This window comes from Microtus ochrogaster, linkage group LG1 (assembly GCF_000317375.1).
Source record: "Microtus ochrogaster isolate Prairie Vole_2 linkage group LG1, MicOch1.0, whole genome shotgun sequence".
NCBI lineage: Eukaryota > Metazoa > Chordata > Mammalia > Rodentia > Cricetidae > Microtus > Microtus ochrogaster.
The window spans coordinates 12,008,898-12,036,348 of NC_022027.1; the positions used below are offsets into that span (position 1 = coordinate 12,008,898).

The following is a 27,451-nucleotide window of genomic DNA, read 5'->3' on the forward strand; positions in this document are numbered from 1 at the left end:
TTTGTCCCCCAACCCCTGCATCTCCCACCATTCCTGCAGTATTTTAGGCTTAGTTCCACCTCCAGGCCCATGGCCAGGTATTCCTCCCCAGACAGCGTCTCCTTCCATCCCCCTTGTCAAAACCCTGCCACCTGCCAAGGCTCAGCTCCAGCCCCATAACAATTTTGCATTTAATAGCCACACTCATTGCTGAATACCTCAAAACATCTGTTGTATTGTCATGATAGTGAAGTAGAAATGTATTCATGTGATGCTCAGATGCATATTGGAATATATTTTATCTACCATCAAGTTTTCCTTCTGAGAGTGCACTCCCTGGGCACCAATCATGGCAGGTGGCTGCAGAGGTTGGAATCGCTATTTAGTTCAATGGAATAAACCAATAGGCTCCTTTGGGAAATGCTTAGTCTCTTAAGGTCAAATGCCACAGAATGTGCTACCTTACCTCCCCTTCCTCGAGAAGTTGGCATAACACTGGGGCCTGTGGGAGATGGCGGCATCTACTATCAGGCAATGCAGCAGCTCTGGCCTTTGATTCCGCTCACCAATTGGTCCTGCTTTCAGCTTCACTGGTGTTTACAGATTCCTGTGGACACAGCTGCTGCTGCAGTGCAGGAAGCCAGCATCTGCATCTTGCCCTCCATCTTTCCCGGGGCATACGCAGATGCCTGGACACATTCAAACTGTGCAGAGGCCAGGGCATCTCAGAGAAGACACACATGGTAGTCTGAATGAGGAATGGATTCCACAGGCTCATGTATGTAAAGACTTGGTCCCCATGGAGTTAGTATGGTACATGGGGTGGACTTGGAGAGTTTATAGCCTTGGCCCACTTCCAATCTGGTCTCTGTGCTTCCCGTGTATGGGTGAGAGGTGGCCTCTCAGCTTCCTGCTCGTGCTACTTGGACCACGCCCACCCTGCTGTTGTGGGTTCTTACTCTGGAACCCCACACAACAAAGAACCATCCAGCCCAAATATCCATAGCAACAGTGTGGTTCATAGACTCTGGTACTGGAACACTTGGTCTCCAGTAGGTGGCGCTGTTTGGTGAGGTGGTGTGGCATTGCTGGAGGAGGTTACATCACTGGGGGGTGAGCCTTGAGAATTCATAGCCTCATCCCACCTCCAGTTCTATGTTTCTATCACTTATGGCCTTACCTTCCTTTCATGTCGGATCCTTATCCCTCTGGAACCATAAGCCAAAATAAACCCCTTCTTCTGTAAGTTGCTTGTGGTCATGGTGTTCTATGACAGCCACAGAAAAGTAACCAATGAAGACAGAACTGAAAGACTCCTCTTAGAACCCATGGCAGGAGTGTGACCCACTGAGCAGTGTAACTGTGAATGTCTGCAGCCTAGGGACCCAGCAGATAGGGAATGGGTGTGTTTGCCCTCAACAGAAGCCCTGAGCAGAGCTGAGTGCCTGCGTGGCTCCTCCCATAGAACCTCCCTACACACAAATAACCAACTGTGCACTTTCCTGTGGGCTCTATGCACACATAATCTCACTTAAGACTTGTGAGATGCGCAAGCGGTGGATTTGTTTTTCCATCCTCATTATCTCGCACAAGAATGTAAAGCCCAAGGAGGGTTAATCCTAAAATTACTGAGTCAGTTACAGGACCAGGACTATTAGACTCTGAAGTCTGACTCTTTCGCCAATGGCTCAGGTAATGTCTGCTCAAACGGGAGCGATGCACACAGGAGAAAGAGGGCGAGCTGGAGGCTTAGCCTAGAATCCAAGGAAGAACTCATCAGAGCAGGTGCCCCAGCACGGAGTGTGAGGCTCAGCAAACATCATCCTGGCAGGTGTGTAGGCTTAGGATTCGTTAAGGGAGCTTCCTGCCACCTTCATATCCACAGCTATCTGTGGCTTCCAGGACAACCCCTCTTGTGCAGGGGGTTGTTTTGTGCATTGAGGATGGGGAGGCTCCTGAGGAGAACAAGTGGACGTCAGCACTTGGTAGAATGACCACAGTGACAACGAAAAAGAAAAGAAGCCAACTTCCTGGTAGTCAACTGTAGAAAAATAATTTTATTTACTACTGTAAATAAAGTAGTGCAAAGAGTAGTCTGAACCCACAGTAATGCCTTACTGATGTATTTTCTACAGTAGCAGCATACGGTACACAGACACTCACGCACACACTCACACACAGCCGTGCACACACACACATCCCTATACAGACACCGGCACGCAGAAGGGGTGGAGATGAAGCTATGAGCTAACAGCTGTTTTTCTGCAGATCCCTTTGCTGCCAGTCTAGTCTAACGGCGATTCATGAAGAAGACTACACTTAAATACTAAAGAGTTCCTAGATGTTATTGCATGGGTTGTGATGGAAACATAAACGATATCCAATAATGTCATCAAATGATTTGGAAGCACTACGACTCTAGAAAAATCCACAGGGGAAAAAATGTAAACCAATATACAATGCTATTGCCTTCCCTGTCTATGCTGTTTTGTTTGCTTCAAGGTGCCTTCTAACTGCTGGGCTTGAAACTCAGAGAGCAATCTGTCAGCCGGGCTTTGGGGAGCAGGAAGTGGATGTGGCAAACACAGACGCTGAAACATCATCAGCCTCGGAGGGAAGTTCCTGTCCTCCGGTCAGAGGGGATGAACAAAGACTAAGACTTTTTCAAACGCATCTCCATGGATGGGAATATGGATGTTCTACAAGGCAGGCTGTGGTTCCCAGAACGATGACCAGGGATGAAAGTCCAATGCCTCGGCTCACTTCCCCGCATGCCCCTGTTTTCAAGGCGATCCTTGAATTTGTTTGATACCTATATCCTGCTCTGGGTATGTCCTTGTTTAGAAATAAACAAAAAGACACCAAGTGCAAAGCCGGCATCCAGTTCACGAGATATTTAAGGTATTTATCAGTATAATGCCCTGGCCTTGGCCTTCCCCAGCCAGATGTTGAAAGGGCTGTCTCTCAGCTGGAAAGACTTGGAGTGCACAGTTCACCCACAAGGCTCGGGGTTGTTAGCCATCGTGGGTGGGTCGTGGTCAGAGGCATCTGCAGCTGGAGGCACAGCTGGACTTGGGGTAGATGAGGTGGGGTCTGCCACGACCCAGGCTGGTGCTGGAGAGGAGCCATTGGCTGCAGAGACACAATGCAAAGGTAGTTGACGATTGAGAGAGGCACACACAGGACACCCAGCCCCAGCCAGGACCCAGCAAGCGAGAGGGATACTCCTTGGCTGGTGGTCCCAACTCTCGGTAGACAAACAACCTTGGACCTGTTATCTATGCTCTTTGAACTTTGGTGTCCCCTTCTATAAAATACCAGGTTGCAATAGATATGTAAAGATCTCTGGTGGCTCTTACGGCCTGGGGTTCTAAGTCCCTGAGTGTCTGAAGGAATTTCCAGGCAAGATGCCACTGTAGTCAGTTTCCTGAACAGTGGCCCTGTCCAAGCTCCCCAACTCCCCTCCCCCACCTTCCCCCATGATGTCAATATAATACAAACCATAAATAATATCAAACAGTCAGAGGAGGGCTGGTTTTATTTGCATTCTTATGCCATCTGGATGGTATGTCATATTCAGCCCAAGTTATTTTATTTAAATAATTGCATGCAATGGTTGGAAAATACAATCTCTGCATTTTTCATGAAATTAGGTTTCAGTATTTTTCAATATATCTTTAGTAGAGAACATAATTACCCTGATTTTAGAGAAACTTATATCAAGTTTATGTGGGTAGTTGTCTTTTCTCTTTAACTTGTATTTTATGCATGTGAGTGCTTTGCCTGCATGTATGTCTTGTCCAACTTGAGTGCCTGGTGCCTACAGTGGCCAGAAGAGGGCACTGGATTCTCTGAAACTGTAACAGATGGTTGTGAGCTGGCATGTGGGGGCTGGGAATTGAATTCAGGTCCTCTGCAAGAGCAACCAGTGACCTTAAAAGCCGAGCCACCTCTTCATGTCAGTAACTTTCTGATACTAGTGATCTTGCCTCCCCCGAGCACTGTGGCACTGTCTGGAGACATTTCCACTTGCCATACCTGCCCAGGCTATGGAATGATGGCATCTTATGAGTAGAAACCAAGGATCACGTTAAGCCTCCTGTAGGATACACGACAGCCTCGCAGCAATGAGTGATTAGCTCTAAATGTCATCTACGCTGGAGCTGGCAAAGCCTGCTTTATGTATTAAAACCTAGACATGCCTGAGGAAAGACTGTGGGCTCCTGAGGCCACCTGCTCTGACCCTTACCAGCTGTGTGAGTGACTTCGGGTAACTTATCCACACGTTCCCAACTCCAGGAAATGGAGAAGAGGGACGTAGCTACCCCACTGAATCATTCCAAGGGTTAACTGAGAAAAAGCTCTCGAAAAGCTTAGAACAGTGTTTGGAATGCCCGAGTATGTGGGGAATGTGTTGAGGTTTGTTTGTTTCAGGTACGTGGCTCAGGGGACTGATGAAAGGGTTGAAGCATTTGTTTTCTGGTTGCTTGCGGTCTCCTTTGAGGCTCCAACACAAAAACAGCAAGAACTTCAAAGCCAGAAAGGCTGCGAGTTGAATAGCAGGGATGTTTACCAGCTGGGTAACCTCGAGCCAGCACTTAACCACTCTGAGTCTTAGTTTCTTCAGCTGTAAAATGGGGACAGTGACACCTGCAGCTGGGTGATCAACGGTTAGCTGCTCACTGACCAAAGTCTGTGCAAACTCGAGCTGGTCTACCTGTAAGCAGTGATCTCAACTAAACTCGGTAATACTTCAGTCTCTGCAGAAAGTGGGGTCATTTTTTTATTTTATTTATTATTTTTGTACTTATGTGTAGCGCACATATGTAAGCATGTGCATGTGCCAGGCACACATGTGGAGGTCAGGGGACAGGTTGCAGGAACCTTTGCTTTTCTTCCATCATGTGGGTCCAGGGACTGAATGCAAGCTTCCAGCATGGGCAGCTTTACCTTTTGCTGCTGAGCCATCTTGACAGCCCGACGGAGCCATTTTTAAAGGTCATTCTGAACCGTATGTACCACACAAAGATGCAACCCTACACTGACAACCCAACTCTTCAGCAGCTCTATGTCTGAACGGGGTCACCCCAAGAGCTGCTGCTGAAAGTTGGGGCATGAGCATCCTAGCAGGTTGGCGTTTCTGTCCACGAACAGGATTTTTCTTCCAACACTCACAGGAAATGTGGAAGCAGAGACTAGGGGGGAGGCCACGGTGTTGTGGAAATATGGAACATTACAAGGGCTATGAAAGACTTGGAGACAGGTGATCAAGAGAAGAGGTTCAGAGACCACCGTGCCACAGTAGGACGCCAACCCTGGGCATCTTCTTTAGCTGCCTAAGGAAGTTGGCTACTCCCTGAGCTAGATATGAACATGTGGATGTTTCAGTTCTAAGATATTGGAATCCCTGGTTCCTCTGTTTCCTCCCCTGGGAACAGAAGGGTTTGCCACAGCTGGTGACTGGACCCCCATCTGCCATAGGCTCTGCCTTTCCTGTGACCCCAGTGGAAGTTAATACAACACTAAGGCAGGGACTTTTAAGCTTAGGGACTGTCTAAGTCACCATGGTAACGAGATAAATCAGCAATTGGTTTTCTGATTAAAACAAAAAGTGCCAATGTGTAAATGTAGAAAGAATGCCTAATTAGTGCTGCCACCACCTAATCCCCCAGATGGGGACAATAACGAACGCTGGCTGTTTCCACAGCAAGTTTGTTATTATCTTTGTGAGGGTCCCCTCCCTTCTGTGGGGGCTGCAATCACTGTGTTAGCCCCCCTGCCTCACATCTTAATTCTAGAGTGGGCCCTCTGTCTCTGCTCACCAGGAAAGTGTGCTGATTTTATTACTGGGCTAGAACCAAGGTGCTGCTCAAAAAATAACAGAGTATGTTCCAGAGCCAAGGGGAAGTGATTTGTGGATTACTCGCTGGCTGGGGAATCATTTCTGTATATTAGTGGGAATAATCGGGAGCTGGCACACACATGACCCGCGGCCAATGACAGCCACTGCCTGGTTTTGTATGGCTCTATGATCTAAGAATGGCTTTTACACTCTTTAAATGGGAGGACAAAAATCAAAACAAGCCTAAGACTTTGTGATATGTGAAAATATTTGAAATTCAAATGGGTCCACACACAGTTCTATTAGAAGCCCAACTATGGTGTCTGCTTCTGATCTCCAGGGACAGAGAGGAAAAGGCAAAGCAATTATTATCTAACTCCTTACAGAAAAGTGGGGTGCTGGTGTGTAGCTCAATTGGTAGAGCGCTAGCCTAGTATGTGTGAAGCCCTTGGTTCGAGCCTTAGACACATAAAGTAAATGTAGAGATGCTGGCCTATAATCCTAGCATTGGGAGGAGAGGCAGGAGGAGCAGAAGTTCAAGGTCATCCTCTACTAACTTGGGGCTAGTGGGGGCTATGGGAGACTCTGCCTAGAAAACAAACCAGAAAAGTATGCTGACCCGTGTTATAACCATCCCATATATTTGGCTGCCAGTAAATCAAACGTGGGCTTCAGCAAAGAGTATGGCAGGTGACTGGAGAGAATGAGGGGAAAGAGGCAGCCTGTAAATCTCACACTATGCATGACTCAGTCCTCGGGAGCCTGCAGGGCCCAGGACAGGAACAAGATTCCTGTCATCTACACTGGCACTGGCAGGTGCCAAGAAAGGAAGACTAGGGGAGACAGGGAAGACACCTTGCTGTGACTTCCCTGACTTCAAGACTATCCGCTGTCTTCACCAGTGCTCTGTGTGGCATTTCACTGTGCTTTTAGCAGAAACCTCATTAGCTGGAAGCGTAGGGGACAGAGGCAGAGCAGACAAAAGTTTAATTAATCTCACTTGGATCACCTTACATTCTGTTAGAAAATAGAAAAAACCTAGAATAACCACTGTCTAAAAGAATGAGTCAGCATTCACGGGCAGGGTAGGGACAGACTGGCAGGGACTCAGCCCACCCTGCCATCCCTGGGAGCGGAAAGCTCTACAGATAGATCTCTTCTATGTTGTGTGTTCTTTAGACGTCAACTTTAGAGTCATGCTGCAAACAGGGATTTTTTTTTTTCCCTCTGAAATGAACCAGACCAGATGGGTTTCAGAGTTCAGAGCTGGGGCTTAGGTCAGACTATGTAAAAGATGTATCTTGTGGACACAAATAGAAAAAAGAAACTTCGTCGTTTCATATATACACCTTATATGCACAGACTGAAAGGTAATTTTACATGTTTAGTGCCCCTGCATTTTCCTGCAACCTGTTGGGTGCTTAGGTGTGGACCCTCTGTGGCTTCATGCTGGTACTCAAGTTTCAGGGTTTAAGAATTTAGGATTTAGAGTCTTAAGGATTCTGTGTTTTCAAAATTCAAATTTCAGTTTTCAAAGGGGGACCCTTTCTTTGACATGGTGCTTCTGTTTTTTTTCTTTCCATCCTTTTTTTCCTTCCATCAGGAGGCCAGCCAGGCTCCAGGCTCCTCTGCTTGAGGGGCATCTGCAGCAGGTCCAGGTAAGTATGGACTCACTTTACTCTGGGATATTTTGGGCTTCAAAACAGCTGCTCCATTACACTAATTATGCTTGTGCCCTTGGCAGGAGTGAGAGGAGGTGCTTCTGAGACACACTCAAGCAGTGAAATAAACTCTTTTTAGGGTCTGAGAGTGAGGCTGATCTATCTGTGGATTGTTCTAGCAAAGCGCCCCCTCCTTTCCTGGAAGCAACCTGAAACTGGAAGGCTCCAGGGAAAATGCTAATGGCTCTGGGGTTAGGGGAAGATGCCCAAGCAGGGTGACCTAGAAGCTGCCTAACCGAGCACCTGGAACATTTAGTAGGAGTTCTGTTCTCAGACCTGAGGCAGCCAAGTAACTCCAGGGGCCTTATTACCCTGAGAAGCACGGATCTCTTGAAAGATGTAGCTGCCTGGAGGAAGGCAAGCCAGGAACCAGAAACAGGTTTTCCTGATGGCACTATTTGTCTCCTATTTTGTTACTTGTGACAGATTTGTAAACACCTTTGCTTAAATGCTTTTGAAGTGAAAGCCCCACAGCATAGCAAAAGCATGCTAGGCTTCGGTTAACTATTACAGAGGCAAATCAGGCTAGTTAAGTGTGATCGCCTCCTTGTGGCAGAATTTTTTAATTGCAGGCAAAATGTCCCACTAGGACATGACTGACAACTAACAGCTTAAATACACCATGTCATTTCATTTGGTTCTTTCAGCTACAAAAAGAAGCAGGTAAGGTATTATCTCTTCCATTTTACAGAAGAGCAAATGGAGGCAAAGGCAAGCTTCTCCCTTGCTCAACATGTCCCACAAGTAACAGTAGGGCCAGAATCTTAGCAGCTCTTTTCCCCACTGCTGGTGGGACTAACTCCGGTCCTGCACCACTGAACATGGGACCATTTCACGTGGCAAAGGCTGGGGCATGTTGACAATATATCACAGAACATCATATAAACTTGGGAGAAAAATGGGGGTAGCTGGAGTTGAACGCATAACCGATATGAACAGCTTGCTGACAGAGGGTTAAACTTTAAAAACAATTGATTTTTAAAAAGAATCAAAACTCTGAAATAAATAAGAACCCCAACTTCTAGTGGCAATCCTCACCCCAGGCTGTTTTAGAGGCCAGCAATGTTCAAACCCAAGCCTTCTCTATTGACTATTGACCAGTACCTGGGGTGAATTACTATGCTTATTTCACACCCCCATCTGCCACAAGGGTCAGTTATCCACACTGCCATTTCCTGTAGTGCAAGGGACATGTGGATGCCAGCAGCTCATCAAGGCCAGTGGCAGAAGCATTGTCTTCTAGGAAGCCCACGCACCTGTGCTCCTGTCATCTGCCTATCACCTCTTCAGTCACCTGGGTTGGACAATCTTATTTCAAAACGACTGGCATGTTTTCACCTTGTACAAGGACCATGGATACCAGTCAAGGAATGGGAGAGGTGCGTCAGCTCTCAGCATGAGTTCTCACATGGCCGGTGGCACCGCAGCAGGCAGGCACATTCTGGTAGCACGATGGCCCTTCTTTTCCATTTCCACCATTCCGGGTCCAGGCATGTTTTACAGAATGGCAGTGTGGGCATGACCCAGAGGCCTGCTACAAATGTCTGTCTAGACTCACACTCTCAGAATCTTCAAGGCCTATGAACCCTGCATGATTCATATGCCCAGTAACACTAAGCACTGGGCTCCAATTTACATATGGAAACATTATTTTGTAACAAGCTGTTTTCTTTTAATTATCCTTTATAGTGCTTTTAAAGCAAATATGCATGTGGGTGGGTTAATTATGAATTTTATTTTAAGATACTCAAACCTATTAGGAAATATTCCTACTGTGAAGGAGCAATTAGTTTAAGATAGTCTGGAACATTTTAAAGTACCGAGGTTTTGAAAGCTAGTCTGGAATTCTGCATCCCTCTTGGTCTCGTTTCCTTAGCTGAACAGGCTACTTCACCTCTCTGGCCTCCATATTCTCATCTGTAACATGCCACATGCAGAACTGAGTTTTTTTTTTTTTTAGATCTTATCCCAACACAGTCTTCTTTGGTTGTCCAGAAGAAAGGGGAGACACACTAGAAAAAGCGAGTGAAACCATTTTTGAAAAGTGAGGGGGAACAGGTGACAGAATGACCCAAGGAGGGACAGGAAGGGGAAAGACATGTGATCTATGAAGGGGCCATAGGGACGGGAGACAAGAATGCAGAAGGACTGATAATGAAGACGGGAAGACGAGAAGCAGCCAGTGTCTAAGAAAGGAGTTCCCACCCACCCATGAATGTTCATGGCTATCGGCGGGCATAAAGCCATCAAGTCAATTTCCAGCAACCCTAACAGAAGCGCGTTCAGAGCAGTCGTAACAGTGTCTCCACAGAGTAAAAATGACAAAGATAATTTGAAATGGAAAACATTGACAAGATGCAAAATAAATGTGCTATACCTGGCAACAAATTCCGGGATGAGACAGACGGTGCCCTAGGGAGATTTATGCAGGGGCAGAGGACCGGGTTGCCAGCCTGCAGGGCTGTGGAGGGCAGCTCACACCTCCTTCGGTAAATTAGAGGAAGACGGCCCTGCATTCGCGAGAGGGAAGCCCACCCCCTCCTTTCACTGTTCATCATCTGCTGCACGAATAACGGGCATGCAAACACTCAGATGTCAGCCTGTCCCTAATTTACCCATTGTCTCTGTTAGTCTTCATGAGTTATTCCCTCCTCTGGGTGCCATTCAACATGGTGGAAATCTGTCACTTTCCACCAAGAGACATTTGCAGTTTGAGCCTCTGTTAAGTATGAGATAGTAACATGAACGGTAGGACTTGGGCCATCCTTTACCCTGGGAAGACAAATAAAACAGCTAATGTTCACTGAGAGGGTTTTATACACCAGTCAGGTTTGATGGCTCTCAGTTAACTACGGTTGCCATTAGGATACGCATCCTATATGCACTTTAAACTATCCCCTCATTTTACAGCCCTTGAAGGCTATGATAGACTCTCTCTTTCCATTGATAAGAAACTGGGAGATCAGAAAGGTTGAGTAATTCACACCAAGTCACACAGATTCCAAGTCAGGAGTCAGTCTAAGCCCAAACAGAAGTAATGAAAATCTCATTGCATTAGCTACTCCTTATGCTAGCGTGAAAAAATGACCGTGTCTGGAAAGAACCAAAGTGGCCTCTCCGTGTCTACCTGGCTAGCTAGGGATGCTTACGCAATAGGACTGGGAGGAGTGTGCTGTGGAACAGAATATTTGTGTAACTAAAGATGTGTCACATTGTTTGTGTTGGGGAATAAAGATGTGTCACATTGTTTGTGTTGCGGAATAAAGATGTGTTACATTGTTTGTGTTGCGGAATAATTGTTTAACTATGTAAAGATGGGTTGCTTTTGTTTGTGCTGCATTTGTTTAACTGCATAAAGATGTGTTGCTGTTTCACCTTGCCTGCTTAAGCACCTGACTGGTCTGATTGAAAAGCCCCATGGACTGAAAAAACAACAACAAAGCTGGATGGCCAATAGGGACCAGACAGACAGACATGGAGGAAGCAGGAAAGTTGAACACAGAATCAAAGAAAGGTAAAAAGTCCTGAGGCGAAACATAAATGAAGAGAAACAGGTTAAAGTAAGTTATAAGAGCTAGTGGGGCAAGCCTAAGCTAAGGCCGGGCATTCATAATTAATAACACGTCTCTGTGTCAGGACTTGGGGGCTAGTGGTCCAAGAAATCCTGCTACATGAGTGGGAATACTTCGTATAGCTGATGGGTTTGAAATGAGGGTTTGGAGAATATATAGGGAAAAAGAAAACATTTTAGTTCATTTTTGTTTTTGTTTTCTGGTTGTTTTTTTTTTTTTTTTTTTTTTTTTAGCTCAAAAGACAAACAGCCAAAATCCCAAGCCCTTTCCTTTGAAAACTGTAACAGACTGAGGTTTCCTGACAGTCGGGGACTGTGAGACACCGTACCCTGTAAGGACACCTTCATCCCATGCAGGACCATGCTGAAGAAATGAAGCATGTCCAGGATTATGAGGAGAGCGTGTGGCACTTGTTAGGAGAGAAAAAGACCCCGCTTCCCTCCTGCCGGCTTTCCGGAAAGCTTTACCTGAGACACACTGGAAATGAAGCACCATCCAGGCGATCCCTACGGACAGCAGGAAGGTTCCAAGGAAGTAGATCTGCAGGCGTTCGGAGCACACGTAAGATGACTGAGGAAGGGCAGTGCTCGGGCAGGGCTCTGGGAGGATACTCACCAGGGCAGAGTGCAGAATGGTACCCCAGAGAAGCCGCAAGTGAAGGTAAAGCCAGGCCAGGGAGCAGGGGCTAAGGGACTCCTCATTACTGAGGCTCCAGCACCTGTGAACCAAGACCAGGGTACCTGTGATATCGCTGGCTTTGGTGGCACCAGCCATGGTTGGCCCCTCACACCCACATGAGTTTGTGTTTGCATACAGGAACTCCCTCAAGATGGTGGTGGAGAATGAAGCTAATTAATTCAAAGTGCTTTGGGCCCAAACTGGTATTTGGAGATTCTAGCAGAAACCTCTGGAAAGGAAAGCCTAAGGAGGACCCTGAGCACAGGATCTTCTGAGTGTCTATCCAAAGTCCAGGTGTAGGATGGCCTCCTTATCTTCTAGAACAGCCAGCTAATCTGATGGAAAATCTTGGTCAGCACTTAAACTTCAGATCTAGAACATTCCATGACAGACTGGAAGCTCAATAGAAAAGGAACAACTTCAGCTGAGCTGAAGGCTGACAGAAGCAATTTTGTTGACATTTTCTCACAGCTGACATCACAAAATCAGGGTGATGCTAGCTTGAATCAAGGCAAGAGTGTAACCCGCTCTGGTCCCCACCTCTCCTCGGAATCAGAACAGCTCAGAGCTCACCTTTCATACAGCTCCCGGAGGATGGAGGAGTTACTGGGATGGAGTGAGGGGTCAATTTCCAGGAACTCCAGAATGTGGTGTGGAATGACAGCACCTTCCTCTATCAGTAGAGCTAGGTTGAAAAATCCCTAAAAAGTGAGCAAAATCCGAGTCAGCGACTCAATGATAAAACCCAGACACAACTGTAAACTTTTACAACCTCTACTTTTTTTTTTTTTCACAGTCCCAAGAGCCAGATGGTTTGGTCGTGTTCATTGATGGGTCGTTCCCCTAAAAATATGCGTCTGAGAAATATATTTGCAGGAGAGTGGGAGGTTTTCAAAGAATGCCACAGTCCATCTGCTCAAATGCCGGGCAAGCCTTCCCGACTCTGGTTCCTACCCAGGACCTGGGAAACGAGTCCTGGCATCAACAAAGCCAGAACGCTAGTTAGGTCACTGCTAAAGGACCAGGCCCTTGATCACCACCCGTTTACTGGACAACTAATCAAATAAACGATAGCATATGAACACATATCTGGGGTATTCTAAGTGAGTGTGGAAAACGTCACATGATTCCTGGTGTTGTAAATCTCAGCTCTGGGTTATTTTTCTACATCTTTCTTCTACACTTTGCTTCAGACCCTCAGACCTATCCTTTGGACTATGTAGCTCCCACAAAAGAATGTCATTCGAGAGCCGGGTGGTTGAGAAGTGTCTAAACTGTGGGTACTCTTAAACTACCAGAAAGAAACAGCCCCTCCAGCATGAGGGTACGTGGCCAGATCAGCATGTCCTCCAATAAACTACTAGAAATCCACAGAGAAGTGTTACTGCCCTTCAAAAGATGATGGGTTGTGTTTTCATGGTTTCCCTTTGGCCTTGTATTTCGATGGCCACTAATAATAATTTGTGGGCCATCAACATCCACCACGTTGTGTATACCAGGACTCCCCACCAGCCCACGCAGCAATCACTGTTGACACACAACAGCAGCTAACTTGTGAGTGCTGGCTGTGTGGGGGGCAGCATCTGCTTTCCAAATACTCACTCGGTCTCATGACAATGAGTCATTACTGGTACTATCACCCTTTATCGTACAGATTGAGAATCTGGGGCACAGAGAAGTTAAGGGATGTGCTCGAGGTCACCCAGCTAGAAAATGGCAGAGCTGGGATTCAGATGCAAGAGGACAGGGTCCAGAGACTCCACTCATTGCCAGTCTGTAGAGAGAGTCCGAAGGGTCTTTAAGACGCACACACACATCCAGCAGAATGCTCAGCGTTCTCCTCTCTTTGAAAGGAAGGGGCTCTTAAAACTTGAAGTGTTAGAAGAAAAGAGAGAACGTGGCTATAAAATTGCGAGGATTCTGATCAATGGGAAAATAAGATCAAAGTAAGCGGCAGCTAGGCCGGGAGAACAAGCGTTTTGTGTTTGAACACAGCTCCGTGGTTCATTATCAAGTAGGGAAATATATAAAGAACTAATTATGACTTGAGTTTTAAAATGTATCAAAGGACCAATAGATAACCAGGCAAAGAACGAGAATGGAGAATTCACATAAAGAAGCTGGGGCGGCGATTAGTTCATCAACAACAAGCGTGGATGAAATCGCCTACCTTACTAGCAATTATGTAAAAGCAATTTGAAGTGAGGATCAAGTGTCAGCCGTAGTCACTCAGTTAACAGAATTAAACCGTCCACGCCGACAAGGTTTCTGCCACCCTCCTCGGCTTAGCTACTTACTGCTCACTCAGATAACGATTGGAACACAGAAATATAAACCAGCAGTATACTACTCTGTAGTCGTAAAACCATTGGGATGGTGACGGTCTTTCTCAGCGTATAACTGAGGTATTCAAGTGTGGGGGAGGGCAGGGAAGGTGGAGATCCCAAAGTTTCGCTATAGCCAAAGAGGGGCTGCTCCCTAGCTCCTTCTTGGGAGACTCTCAACCAAGGAAGAAAGAATAGTGACCACTGAACTTTGAAGCACAGAAGGACTGGATACATACATGTAGAATCAATAAATAGGTTGTCAAACAAAAGAAGAACCATTCATCCATGGGTATGAATGATAGAGACTGTGTAATAAAATGTACACAGTCTATCAGTTGAGTGATAAGATTATTCCCAAGGTTGTAGGCTCACTGGAGACTGTGGGAACCCACACTTGTGAACCCGTTGCACCTTGACTGGAGGTCAGTGAGTTTGAGCTTAGTTTTGCTCTCTCAAAGCTGTTAACGACAGGTGTGCTCTCTCAAAGTTGTTAACGACAGGTGTGCTCTCTCAAAGTTGTTAACGACAGGTGTGGCTACAAATGAGCGTTCCTGACCCAGGGCGTGGTTAATTAGTATTTTGGGTATAGAGGTGGATCCGCTCCACCTGGACCGAAGGTGGGAAAATTCAAGTCTATGCCTTATATCATGCTAATGAAGCCTGTGGCATCCCTCCTTCCTTTTTGGAGGGAAGTATATAAGCATAAGCATGTGGAAAATAACAGCGGATGCATTCAGTATTCACTGAATGTCCCTACCGATGCTGTTCTGTGTTTCTCTTATTTCTCTCATATCTCTGTTCCTTTTTGCTTAATAATTCTAATCCTCATGCTCCTACCCTGGAACGTAGGAGTTTTGTTGAAGCTGGTCTTCAATGGGAGACGATGTAGCAGACACAGCTGCTGGCAGGGACCGGAAGTGATGTGAAGATATCATGAAGAAGTGAGAAGCCCAGGCTAGAGGAATGGCTCAGTGGGTAAAGGTGCTTGCCACCAACTCTGATGGCCTGGGTTCAATCCCCAGGATCCACAGTGGGGAAGGAGAGGACCATCTCCCTAAAAGTTGTCCTTTAGCGTCTGCATGAACGCTGTGAAATGCTCACCCTTCCCTCCAAAGCACAAAAATGAATAAATAAATGTAAAGAAAGAAAAAAAGGAAGAAACAAAAGACCTTGCCCTGGAACTACAGACACATTTATTGATTTCAGTTTTTTGCCGTTTAAGATTCAATTTTACTGTAACGTTTTTCTAAAAAAAACAAATAACAAAATTGAAAATCAAATTATTAGGCCTAATTTTAAAAGATAGCTAATAACTGGGGAGATTGTTTCTTTAGCAGAGCTAGGCGATATAATAATAAGATCATGTTCATCAAGCATACTTGGTATAGAATCAGAGCTTTCTAACAAACATCGCGTTCAATACTCACATCCCACAGGAGCGAGGCTATAATGACCTCAGCTGACAGATGTGGAAATGAAGACCTCAGGGATTAGAGACAAGTCATGTACAAGCAACCGAGTGGAAAAGATGTGGGATTTTTAACCTGGGCACACAACTATACTGATGCAATGCCTCTGAACAAAAAGGCAAAGGCAGGAGCTTCCAACTTTGCTCTGTGACCACACACCTCCCAGCCACCTACACAAGCAGGAAGCAACCTTCCCATTCTCCACTGTGGAAAAGAGCCTGAGATTGTCACCTAGTTCTAATTAGGATGCTGAAAGGGGATGAAGGGAAGAACTACTGTAAAGACACGTGCTAGTGGTTGTTGCAGGCAAGATCTCCTAAAATCCCTGGGCAAACTTTGGAAGACAAGCAAGATGCCTGGATAGCTTTGCAGCACTTCCCTCAAGATCTTCATGAACTAGAAATGCAAGTAACTTTACAGAAATCACCGGTTGTGCGTTCAGTGTGAAATATCCCCCCGCAGGGTCATGTGCGCGAATCCCTGGTCCCCAGCAGGCAGCACCGTTTGGGAAGGTTGTAGAATCTTTTAAGAGTTGGAGTAAGTGGCCCCCTGGGAGTTGGTCTTCATTCTCTACAGCCCAGCTTCACTTCCTGTTCACTCCTTGTTTCCTGAGTGTGACAAACCAGACTCCAGCTCCCCCTAACAAGACTCCTTTCCTGCTGCCATAGAACTGAAAGCCAAAACAAGCCCTTTCTCTCCTAAGTTGCTCTCGGTCAGGATATTTGATCACACCAGGTAGCTAAAAGAAGCTTGCCACTGTTGAGGCTTTCTGACTGCATGCATTCCTGCTGCGATGCTTGTGGGCATATCATCTCCCGGGTGCTGTAAGTACATACTGTGCTTCCGTATATTTGTGCCCCATATATATAGCCTAAGGTATTTGTAAGCAAACAAGAGACAGCCTCAAAAGACAGACTCCAAAAGAGGGCTGTTCTATAAACTGTGTAGCCAGGATTCTTCAGAAGTTCAAGGTCATGGAGACAAGGAAGGACTGAGGAGCTGTCACAGACTGGAAGGAAAGGATACACCTGCATGTCATGTGGGATCCAGCATGAGACCCTAGAGCAGAAAGGGACAGTGTGGAAAAGCTGTGAAAGGTATCAACGCCACCGCCGCATTGTCAACATCGTCATTCAGCAGGGGCACGTGCCTGCTAGAGGGGAACATGGGGGAGATGGGTGGATGGTGCTGCTGACTCTCTGGGCTCTTTCTATAACTTTAAAAAAACAGTCTGAAATTATCAAAAAAAACAAGGTTCCAAAAAGGTCTCAAGGGATCAAGGCCCATCACTCACTCATGTAATGTGCAAACCACTTCTTCCTATGGGCGCCCCTCAAGGGCCTTGAGTGTCTACCCCATGAGTTAGTTAGTACTATGGAATGTGTAGAAATGCTGGTCACTTCCACCAGAGACGGAGTTTTGGTTACTCTGCTTGCAACCAGTTGTTTGGCCTTGAGCAATTCATTCCCTTGACGTCTCTCTAGGTAGACAATGGGGTGGGCCTTCCAGGCCCATGTGAGGAATGTCGTCAGTGTTCTGTCAAGATGCACCTCGTAGAACCGAGGGCAAGCGTATGCGTATGTGGCAATGAGGAGCAATGTCATCAAGTCATGCTGCTGAAGCCACAGAATGGGCTGATAGGCCCTGGGCCTCGAGAGGCAGATACTGCTGCTTACCTGGGAGTCTCCGTCCAGAGCGGCTTGGGCATACATCTGCACCGATAGCTCCAGATCTTGGGACTGGTTTTGGTGACCGTAGTAGTAAAGGTCTCCCATTTTCAAATATGCTGCAGAACACAAACCATGCGGTTACCTGTCAGGTAGTGTTATTTCCAGGATGTCTAATCCATTGCCCATAGGCTGGGAGAGTTTATATGCTTATTCTGGTGACATTGTGATAGGACATTGTCATCTGAAATTTCATGATCTAGAAACACACAATTAAGTCACCCAATAAATAAATAAGTAAATAAATGTGAAAAAAGTCACAATGGGGGCTGGAGAGATGGCTCAGAGGTTAACAGTACTGGCTGCTTTTCCAGAGGTCCTGAGATCAATTCCCAGCAACCACATGGTGGCTCACAACTATCTATGAGATCTGGTGCCCTCTTCTGGCCTGCAGGCACACATGCAGACAGACTACTGAGAATACTGTATACATAATTACAAAAAAACAAACAATACAAAAAAGGTCATGTTTTAAGAAAATGTATGATTCCGATTTTTCTTGTATTCTGTACTATCTTGGGGCCACACGTGGGTACCCAGTTTTAGATCAACACGTTAAACCACTGATATTTCCTATTATAATGTTTACACATGCTTATAAAACACTATCATAACTTTAACTGTCAACCTCTAATTGTAAAATTGATATAATGAGTCATCTGAGAGGAAATTCAGCTGGGGAAGTGCCTAGGCCAGACTTGGCCTGTGGGCACGGCCGGGAGGAACTATTCTGAAACCAGAGTTACAGATGGTTGTGAGCTGCTGTGTGGGTGCTGGGAATTGAACCCAGGTTCTCTGGAAGAGCGGCCAGTGCTCTTAACCGCTGAGCCATCTCTCCAGCCCCGTGAGGAACTGACTTGATTGACACTTGATGTGGGAGGGCCTAGTCCACTGTGGGTGACTCCATCCTTAGGCGGGTGGTCCTGTAAATGAGCGTGCTGGAGAACAAACCAGCAAGCAGCATTTCTCCCTGGTTTCTGTCTCCAGGGTCCTGTCTGGAGCTTCTGCCCTGACTCCCCTCATAGATGGAATGTGACCTGGAAGCGTATGCCAAATGAACCCTTCTCGCCCCAGGTCACTTTTTCCTGGGGTGTTTCTATCACAGCAACAGAAAGGAAGATGGAACAAACGTCTTCACCTTTTCCTCGGTGGAAATCTTATGCCCTGAGCACTTCCATCTACTGACATATCGAGTTTCCATGTTGGCGCCCTGAACAGATCTGCTCGGGAGAATCTCCACCAGCAGGCTCACAACGCATCAGTTAGGCCATCTCTGACTCTGTGTCATAGCTGCAGCGCTGTGGCCTGGCCTTCGCGCGTCCTGCATCGATTTTGACTTTGTTTCAGCCATGTGTTTCATTTTCTTAGGGGTATAGCTAGAACTCAGTGCCCACAGAGGAAAGCAGACTCTGTCTCTGGTAGCTGCAGAGGACATCCAGCATGTGAATTGGGTGCTGGTGTTGGAAGGGCATAAGGGGTAAATGGAAATCGGAGGAGATTTAGTAATCAGGATTTAAGAAGCAAGTGCCATCCTTAGCGTGCAAGAGGGTGGTATCAGGGGATAGACGTGATACTTCCAGGGTTTCCTGGTCCCATGAGAGCTGAGACCAAAGAGAACAGTTGGGTGATGGGAGCTAGAACACTGAAGGGCTGCTGCCAGGAGCTGGGTGGGTGCAAAGAGAAAGACAGAGGTACTCCTGGGCTTCTCCCTTTCCCTCATGATGCAATCTTTCAACAGTATCCAGTCAGCAGAAGTTCACCTGAATGCTCTGTGCACAGGAGTCTGGGGACTGTTTCCTGGAGGCTGACCTCTACACAGAGACCAGAGTGGAGGGTCCAGGAGCCCACCCACGAGCACAAAGACAGTGGACCCACATCATATCAGCGCTCTCTTTAGAGACGTCTTGGTTTAAAAGAAGCTGCTGGTTTGCAGGAAGTACACAGCGGGAGGCTGACAGCAGTTTAGCCGTGACCTTGATAGCAGACGTTTTTCACTTTCTTCCCCAATTCTTTAGAAATACCACACTCCATACCACACTGTTAGATGGTCCCTGTTACTATAGATGAAAACCTCTCCAACACTCCAGTTGAGCACCTGTTTTTCTATACATACCAAATGAAGGGGCATCGATTTGAAAAACAGAGAAATTATAGTATCGCCAAACACAATTAATGCCCAAGAATTTCCCAGCCAGGTCCTAGAAGGAAAAGGGAAAAGTTAATTCACTAATATTTTGGCCCAGTGACTAATTTGGCCCCTGTAAAACTCAATTCATTATCTTTACCCTCAGAGCTTCTGCTGAGAGAAGAATAGAATACATTACTTACTGGCCGCTCCTCACAGATGTGGGCTAAATTTGTCTGTGACACTTCAATTCCAGTTTCTGCTGCTAAAACATAATACAGCAACGCTTCATGCCTAAAAATAGATGATTAATAATGAATTTCATATAGTGGCTCTTACTAATACTCAGAGAGCCTTATATTCAAACAGAAGAGGGCACGAAATAAGCAGTTTTTTAAAACCACAAAATCATGAGTTTTTCCCCCCTTTAAATAAATACTGTTGTTAAAAATACTGCCTGCACTGATTCATTTTCTCTTAAAAGCGGAAAGGACAGATAAGGCCGGGAGCTCCTCGATGCAACAGCTACCTCTACTGGTTGAACGGCATGTGGCCACACTGCCTGGGAACTGTCTGCAGGTCCTAGATTCTTGAAGCATTACCTTCAGCGTTTATGATGAGTGGTTTTAAGAAGAATCTCTGAGCTTTACAGCTCTCTGTTTCACGAAAGGCTTTCTGAGGTCTTAGGGGTCTGAAGAAGCTTAATTAAACAGGGGCTTTTGTTGGGCACTAGAAGCAGGGCAAAAGCAACGTGGTTTAGAAGGGCTGATAGCAGAGGTCAAAACAGACAAGAAAATAACCATTGAATGCAGCGAGTAATTGCCTAGGATTTCTGCATGGAGCTGTGACAAGGGCCTGGGGCTGTGGATATTGCCCCACATCTATTAATAGAGGGAGGGCCATGAGCACAATGGCTCTGGAGGATGAGGTAGCCATGCCAATGCAAGAAGCATCAATAATATGTGTACGACATGGTCCCACACATCTCACCTGCGGGGTCTATTCAAAAGGGAAAAATCAGAGCTATGTACAGAGACTCCATTGTCCAGGAGTTCGTGGGAGGGCTGCTCACAGGAACAATAAGAAAGAAAACAGCAAACATACGTCTGACAACTACCGAGTGGTGGAAGGACTCCGTGGTGGGTAGCTCCTTTCAGAGGTGGTCGTTCAGAACAATGTCACAAGATGGTGTGGTGGCACATGCCCGTAAACCCAGCACTTTCCAGGCAGGAGGCGGGGAGAGGGGGGTTCAGATCTCAAGGGCATTCTTAGCTAACTAGTACATTGGAGGCGAGACTGGGCTGTATGAAACCTTGCCTACCGTACACACAAAGCTCTGGGTTGCAAAGGAAAAGTAAACACCGAGCACATGAAGGCACACACAGATGACGAGCCTCTGAGGCTCTTTGGCCTTAACTCATTTGGTCAGAGTGCATGTAATATTTATTTCCTTCTTTTTAATTACCTGCTTCCTCAATTATGTATATGGCCCAGTTTATGATTAAAAATGGATCATAAGTAGTTGTTTCCAAGGTTTAATTTTTTCACTTGGAGCAGATGATAGTGGTGATGTTTTCTTCATTTTTGCTTAGAAAGTGGACCGGGGGGAAGGGGGGGAGGAGTAGGGAGGGCATGGGAGAGACAAAACCAGGTAACAGTGTGAAGTCATTGCTTCTAAACAGCTGTGAGCTAGCAGCTCTGGGCGGACCATGAAACAGAGAGGTGGCTAGAGAGAAAACTGGGGCAGTCAGACCTTCAGCAGAAACGTAGGCCATGGGCTGCGTGGTTGAAAAGGGAGCCAATTCCCAGCCTACGAGAGGCCCCCAAACAGTAGACCCGTTAGCTGATGCCTGCTAAGGAGAGTCAACCAGCTGAGCAGTGTTCCCTGCAAAGACAAGTCATGAGCCCAAAACCGAACCATAAATGTTACACAGCCTGCAACAACCATGTTTGGGTACCAGATTCTTCAGAGCAGAGCAGACCCCAGAAAGCATATCAGTGGGACCGAGCAAAAAGATACATCCTTCTGCAACAAGGTTCTGCTCTTACATATTCTCCCTCTCCCGTGGCCCACCCCCCAACTTCTTTTTGAGATAGGGCTTCATGCATCTGTGCTCCAGGCTGGTCTGAACTTGCTATGTAACTGAGGCTGACTCTGACCGACTATTTTCACTTCCTGAGTAGTGACATTGCAGGAGCATACCACCATGACTGGTGCCAGGGATCGAACCCAGGGTTTTATGTATGCTAGGCAAGTATTCTACTAACTGAGTTACATCCTTAGACCTAAGGTTTCAAAAGCTCAAGTTGTTTCAGAGATAGTTGGGTTATATTCATGCCTTGGTTTCAACCCAGGTGAGGTGGCCCATGCCTTTAGTCCCAGCACTCTGGCAGCATCTCTGCGAGTCTGAGGCCAGCCTAGTCTACATGGGGCGCTCCAGCATAGCCAGGACGACATAGAGAGACCCCATCTCAGAAACAGAAGAAGCACAAGGGAAGGACATGATATTGATTTACAACCCAAGGTCAAGATCTGGGCCGTGAAGAGAGACACACACATTATTAAAACATAATGCGAGGAGCTTCTCTTGAGCAAAGAAACATCAGCCATCTGCGAGGACAGAGGACTGAGAGGTGAGTGTGAGATTGATCTCCTTCCTCTTAAGAACACTTACTAGGCAGAGCTTGTAAGGACAGTACCTCCTCTCTCAAGTCACCTTGGTGATAGAGGGAGGCAAGAGAGACTTCCGATGGCCAAATATTACATAAACCCAGAGGAAAGTTAGCAGCATTCTGGAGCACTGCCATCAAGGAAGAACTGAGATCCATCAAAATGAGATGTCTAAACATATCTTTGTCAATATCAGTCTCAACAGAAATCCGCCTCATCTTCCATCTGGCAGAACCAATCACTCAACGCCTGTGTGCCGGATGTCATCACATTTCCTACAGTGGCCATCTCTAGGGATGCGACACTACAGAGCAACCTTCCCCACTTATTAAAACCATTGGGGGGCTGAGGATAAAGGGCTTGCTGTGTATGCGCAAGAACCCAGGGGGGACTGGGAGGGGCTGGATGCAGGCAGATCTCAGGGACTTGCTGGACAGCCAGCCTAGCTGAAAAGGGTTCAACAGCACCCTGTCAACAGAAACCCCACGTCCACCTCTCGCTTCCAAGTGTGTGCATGCCCATACATCACACACACACACACACACACACACACACACACACACACACACTCCTTTGAGACATAGACCTTCCCACATGTAACCTCCCAGCATTCACTTGACTATCTCCACAGAAATCATGTAAAAGTGTTCATTGCAGACATATCTACTCTTGCATTCTGGAACAAACATCGGCTTGTCCCCAGAAGCCCAAAGACAGAGTTCAAAGCTTTCTTGTTCTTCCACGAATATCCTCTAGGTGGAGAAGGGCCAATAGTATTCTCAAGCACAGACACAACTCTTCCATGACAGTCGCTGTGACAGAAAGGTCGAAAGGGCACACATAAGAAGGGACTCACGGAGAATGGGCTGAGAAACCTTTTCTCCCTTCTCGTCTCAGGTATGGCATTAAATGCTCCTGGCACTTTCCAGGTGATACATCTCCGGAAGAGCTTGTGTGGCCACCTGCTGTGAACGGTGAGTTTGAGCACTCAAGTATGTCTGAGTGGGTTCTCAGACAATTAAACTATTGCTTCTGTGGCTTTTTGTGCTAATGCCTAAAGCAGCTCAGACAAGAAACATGAGGGGGGAAAACAAAAACAAAAAAAAAAATCAAAAAACTAACATTTAGAGCCTCCCCTTGGAATTTATTGCAAAAAGGTGACTCTTTCACCCCCAGCTCCATGTGTCTCCTTGTCCCGCAGCAAGCCAACTGTATGCCGGCTGACATGGAGGGGTAAGTACTTGGGGTGTTGAAGACAAAGGGCAGTCAAACTCATAGCTCAAAGATAAAATACACACAAATAAAGCAGCCTGAAATGAAACATGACAGCTGGCCCTTCCTTGCTAACACCTTCTAGGGTCCGAGGACCGCCTTGGGCATGACGACATAATCTTCCAAGATATGTCAGTGCAGCGTAAGCCTTTTCCCCATCATGGTCTTCTCTTAAACAATTCCACATAAATCTTGGAACAACAGAAAAAGCCACAAGCACATCAAACTGACACATGTAATTTGGAAATAATGTCCAGAGGCTGGGGACATTGATGGATGCCTTAGTTCTATTACAGCAAAATAGAAGGTACCTCAGAGTTGGAGGCTGGGAGAAGCGCATGTCTCTTCCCTGTTTGCCCCTGGGGAGGGCTGGGAGGCTGGGAGGGCAGGATAACTTAGAAGCACTTTGCTCCAAATATCTTTTGACAAAATCTTCCCACTGTGATGGATGTAGACGATTTTTTTTCCTGTCAGACTAAAGCTTCAAATCCAAACTGATTGCTTCAGCTGTACTTAGCATCAGGATGAAGACTGGCAAGGACAACAAGGGGCAGAGATGTGTGGATGACGGGCAGGACAGCAACAGGAAGCCATTTCAGCGAACAACTAGCAACGCTGTATAAGGTTGCGCAGGCAACAGGCGCCTACGCAGAGACCCAGGGACCCCACTGGCAAGCTTAATTGTGGGCAGGTCCTCCAGCCCAAACGTCAAGCCACACGGGGCTTCAAGACAACAAAGAGAAAACACAGACATGCATTAACATGAGAACCTTGGCATGTGACCACCAAGGGTGCGCCGCAATGCTACCCAGAGGCGGGAATCGAACTGTAGACACAGGCTAACTTGAAAAGCAGTTGAGTGATTACATACATACTGATTTTAATAATATAAAGGTCAGAAGCAAGCCAAACCAAACGTCCTGCATGCAAACATATCCTTATATCCATATCCATAGAAGAATCTAAAAGCAAACAAGATGTACTGGGGTGGTGGTGGAATTCAGTTTGGGAGGGACCGGCAGGTTTCGTCAACATAGGACCAGAGCAATGCTTCCTCCCCCTGCCCCCTCCAGTCCTTTCTTCCTTTCCTCTCTCCTCTCCTGCCAGCCTCCTTCCCTGTGTAGCCCTGGCTGGCCTTGAACTCACAGAGAAATGCCTGCCTCTGCCTCCAAAGCGCTGCCATTACCACCACATTCAGCCGCCTCTCCCTCCCTCCTTCCTTTCCCTCCTTGATGAAAGAGTTCACTAAGTTGCCCAGGCTGGCCTTGAACTGCCCACACAGCCTGGCTGGCCTTGAACTTCAGAGCCCTTTGCCTCAGCCTCCTCGCACTGAGACAGACTGAGACAGACCCGCACCACCGTCTTTGGTTCACGCCACTTCCTTAGATAAGGGAGACCCTGGGGCACTTTACTGTTAGTGTCTGCACTCACGCCCGTGTCACACACTATTTCATGTGGGTCTCTATTATATAAACAAAGGGGCATCAGTCCACTGATTGAAATGTGAAGCTCCCTTGGCTTGGATTCTGAACTGGCCCCCTTAGTAAGAAGGGGCTATCTCGTCACTCATAACCCCATCAAACCATGCTTCTCTGGCTAGATTTTATTCAAAAGTTGCTCTCGTTGCAAATGGAATGGCTTAAAAATTTGCACTAGATTGGGGTTTTTTGTTGTTGTTTTTTTTCTATTATCATTATTTTTTATTTTTTTAAATTTATTTATTTATTAAAAATTTCTGTCTCTGTTGTTGTTTTGTCTGTTTCTTTACTTCTGCGGCTGCAATAGTCTCTGCTAGACACTCTGCCTCCTGCAGGCTAAGCGGACACTGCCCGTCCTTCAAGGCTGCAGTCTCCCTAATTCTGTTGTCAAGGCTGTCCCAAGCCTCCCAAGCCAAGTAGCATCTTTCCCTCATCCAAATTTCCAAAGCCCATGCCACGGCGGCTCTTCATCCAGTCCCCTCAGTTAACTCATTTAGAGTTTCTGGGTGCTTCTCAGGGGCTCCCCTGTGCAGGGCACTGTGATGCCGGCTGTTCAGCTGACATGCTAGGAACAGGCATACCCCATGATGGACAAAACAGGGAAGGACTAGGCAGGATTCCTGGGTAGAAGCAACGGTAAGCGCAGAGGCTTGGAGTCAGACTGAACTTTGGCCTTGGGAGAAAAGACCCATGGAAGAGGAGAGGCAGCGAGCAGTATGAAGAGTGACCTCTGCCATCCTCGTGGCCAGTGGCAAGGTGCCCCGCATTTGGGCATTACACTAAATCTTTTTTTAAACAATACTTTGTGTTTTTTGAAAGTTTCATACTGTTGGGTTTTTAAATAAAAATTATTTTTAATTTTTATTATTTTTAATTATAACTATGTGGAAATGTGCCCATGACTGCAGGTGCCCACAGAGGCCAGGGGCATGGTATCCCCTGGAGTTGATGGTGAGTTGGTTCTGATGTGGGTGCTGGGAGGCGAACTCAGGTCCTCTGGAAGAGCAGGACATGCTCTTAACCACTTAGCCATCCCTCCAGCCTATACAGTGAATCTTAGCAAAATCAGAATTGACACGCTGGCAGCACACACTCACAGTCTCTTCCCCTGCCACCCACAGAATGTAGGGGGAAACTCCTTCTAGGGCTGGAATTTAAGAAAGAAAACACATCAGGCCCAACCTATTCATCTAATCCTCGCGGCAAGTTCTAGAATGTGTGAGCTCAAGTGCTTTGTGAAGTTTAATTCAAAAGCAGGCAAGAAAACAAACCCTCTGTATGGAAAGTCAGGCAGCAGACAGCTGAGGGGTGTCATCAGGCCTGAGTGTGTTTACAGGCGCATTCCTCTTTGAGGAAACTGCCACAAAGGAACACTTTGATAATTGGGTGTTTAGTTCACCCTAAGAAGCTTGTGAGAAGAAGAGAGGGAGGTTAAGGATGGATTTGAGAGAGGTGGTTTTTTGTTTGTTTGTTTGTTTGCTTGTTTTTGAGACAGGGTTTTGCTCTGTAGCCCGGTGAGCCTGGAACTCACTGTGGAGACCCATCTGACCTTGAACTCACTATGATCTTCCTGCCTTGGTCTCCTGGAGCGCTGGGACTAAAGGTAGGGACTGCCATTCCCAGCCCTGGGTTTGAGGTTCTTATGAACTCAAGTTCACTTGGGAATCAGGATAACACAGGGCAGAAAGGGTAAGGCGTGTTCACAGCTGGGGACAGTTATTTCATTTAAAGAAACTTCTTCATGATGGTGCGCGGGGAAGCTATAGATAATGAACAGTTCCAGGATGACAAAACAAACATTTGTATTTGGTGCTTTTTCAAGGGTCTCATTTCCCAGCACGCTTTGATTTAAGATCCTTGCTCACTGATGTGTTGGCTCAGCTATGGACCGAAAGGGAAAATGGCATCCTTTTGGGCCTACGCTTTTATTTTTAATTAAGGTTCATATCAGAGTGTGATCTATTCTAGGTCTGGTCTAATGTCTTTGAGGCAGTGGACCGAGGGGATTTCTGATGATTTGCATATCCATTTTTGTTATTATGGAAATACCCAGATCATTTAGGCAATAAACCAGCCAAGAAAATGCGGCCTGAGGGAGCAAAGATGGAGTATGCCAGAGTCCACAGAAGGAAACAAAAGGGGGAAAGAAGACAGGTGGCGTTTGAAAGCCGCCCGGAGAGTTACGATCACCAAACAGTGATAGAGATGGACAGTGTCTCATCTCTTCAGGACAGGGTGGGTCACCCATGCCAAGGTCAGGAAAGGGGGCATCAGCCAGTTAGTGACATCCAGCAATCTGGGGTTCTGAGGTGTAGGCAACTATCTGTGTAGGAAAGGGGCAAAGCCTTGACCTTCTACACCGGCCTCTTTTCCCACCAACCAGGTGGATATGCTAGGCTTTGAGAGGCCTGGCGGGATGAAGACGGGTCTTCCCCAGGACTGCCTGTGTTGTTCCTAACTCTACAGCCAAGCAGAGCAGGTTTGAAGGAAAGAGAAATCAATGTAAGTGTGTGTCTCTCAACTTGATGAATGTGGACACTCCCCCCCAGAGAACTAATTTTTGTGTATAATTAAACATGGAAATGCAATG

At 46.6% G+C, this 27,451-nt stretch overlaps 1 protein-coding gene across 1 annotated transcript in view; it reads right to left on the reverse strand.

The window, feature by feature from the left end:
• Window positions 1-2,015: 2,015 nt before the first annotated feature.
• The window catches only part of Sel1l3 (SEL1L family member 3), a 111,123-nt gene continuing 85,687 nt past the window's right edge, over window positions 2,016-27,451 (reverse strand). The window contains exons 18-24 of the mRNA XM_005359231.2: window positions 19,644-19,734; window positions 19,429-19,513; window positions 17,265-17,374; window positions 12,366-12,493; window positions 11,730-11,832; window positions 11,582-11,654; window positions 2,016-3,111 (exon numbers count right to left, since the gene is read on the reverse strand). Of these exons, the coding sequence (XP_005359288.1) occupies window positions 2,972-3,111; window positions 11,582-11,654; window positions 11,730-11,832; window positions 12,366-12,493; window positions 17,265-17,374; window positions 19,429-19,513; window positions 19,644-19,734 (730 nt within the window). The 3' untranslated portion in view covers window positions 2,016-2,971. The remainder of the gene's footprint in view (window positions 3,112-11,581; window positions 11,655-11,729; window positions 11,833-12,365; window positions 12,494-17,264; window positions 17,375-19,428; window positions 19,514-19,643; window positions 19,735-27,451) is intronic.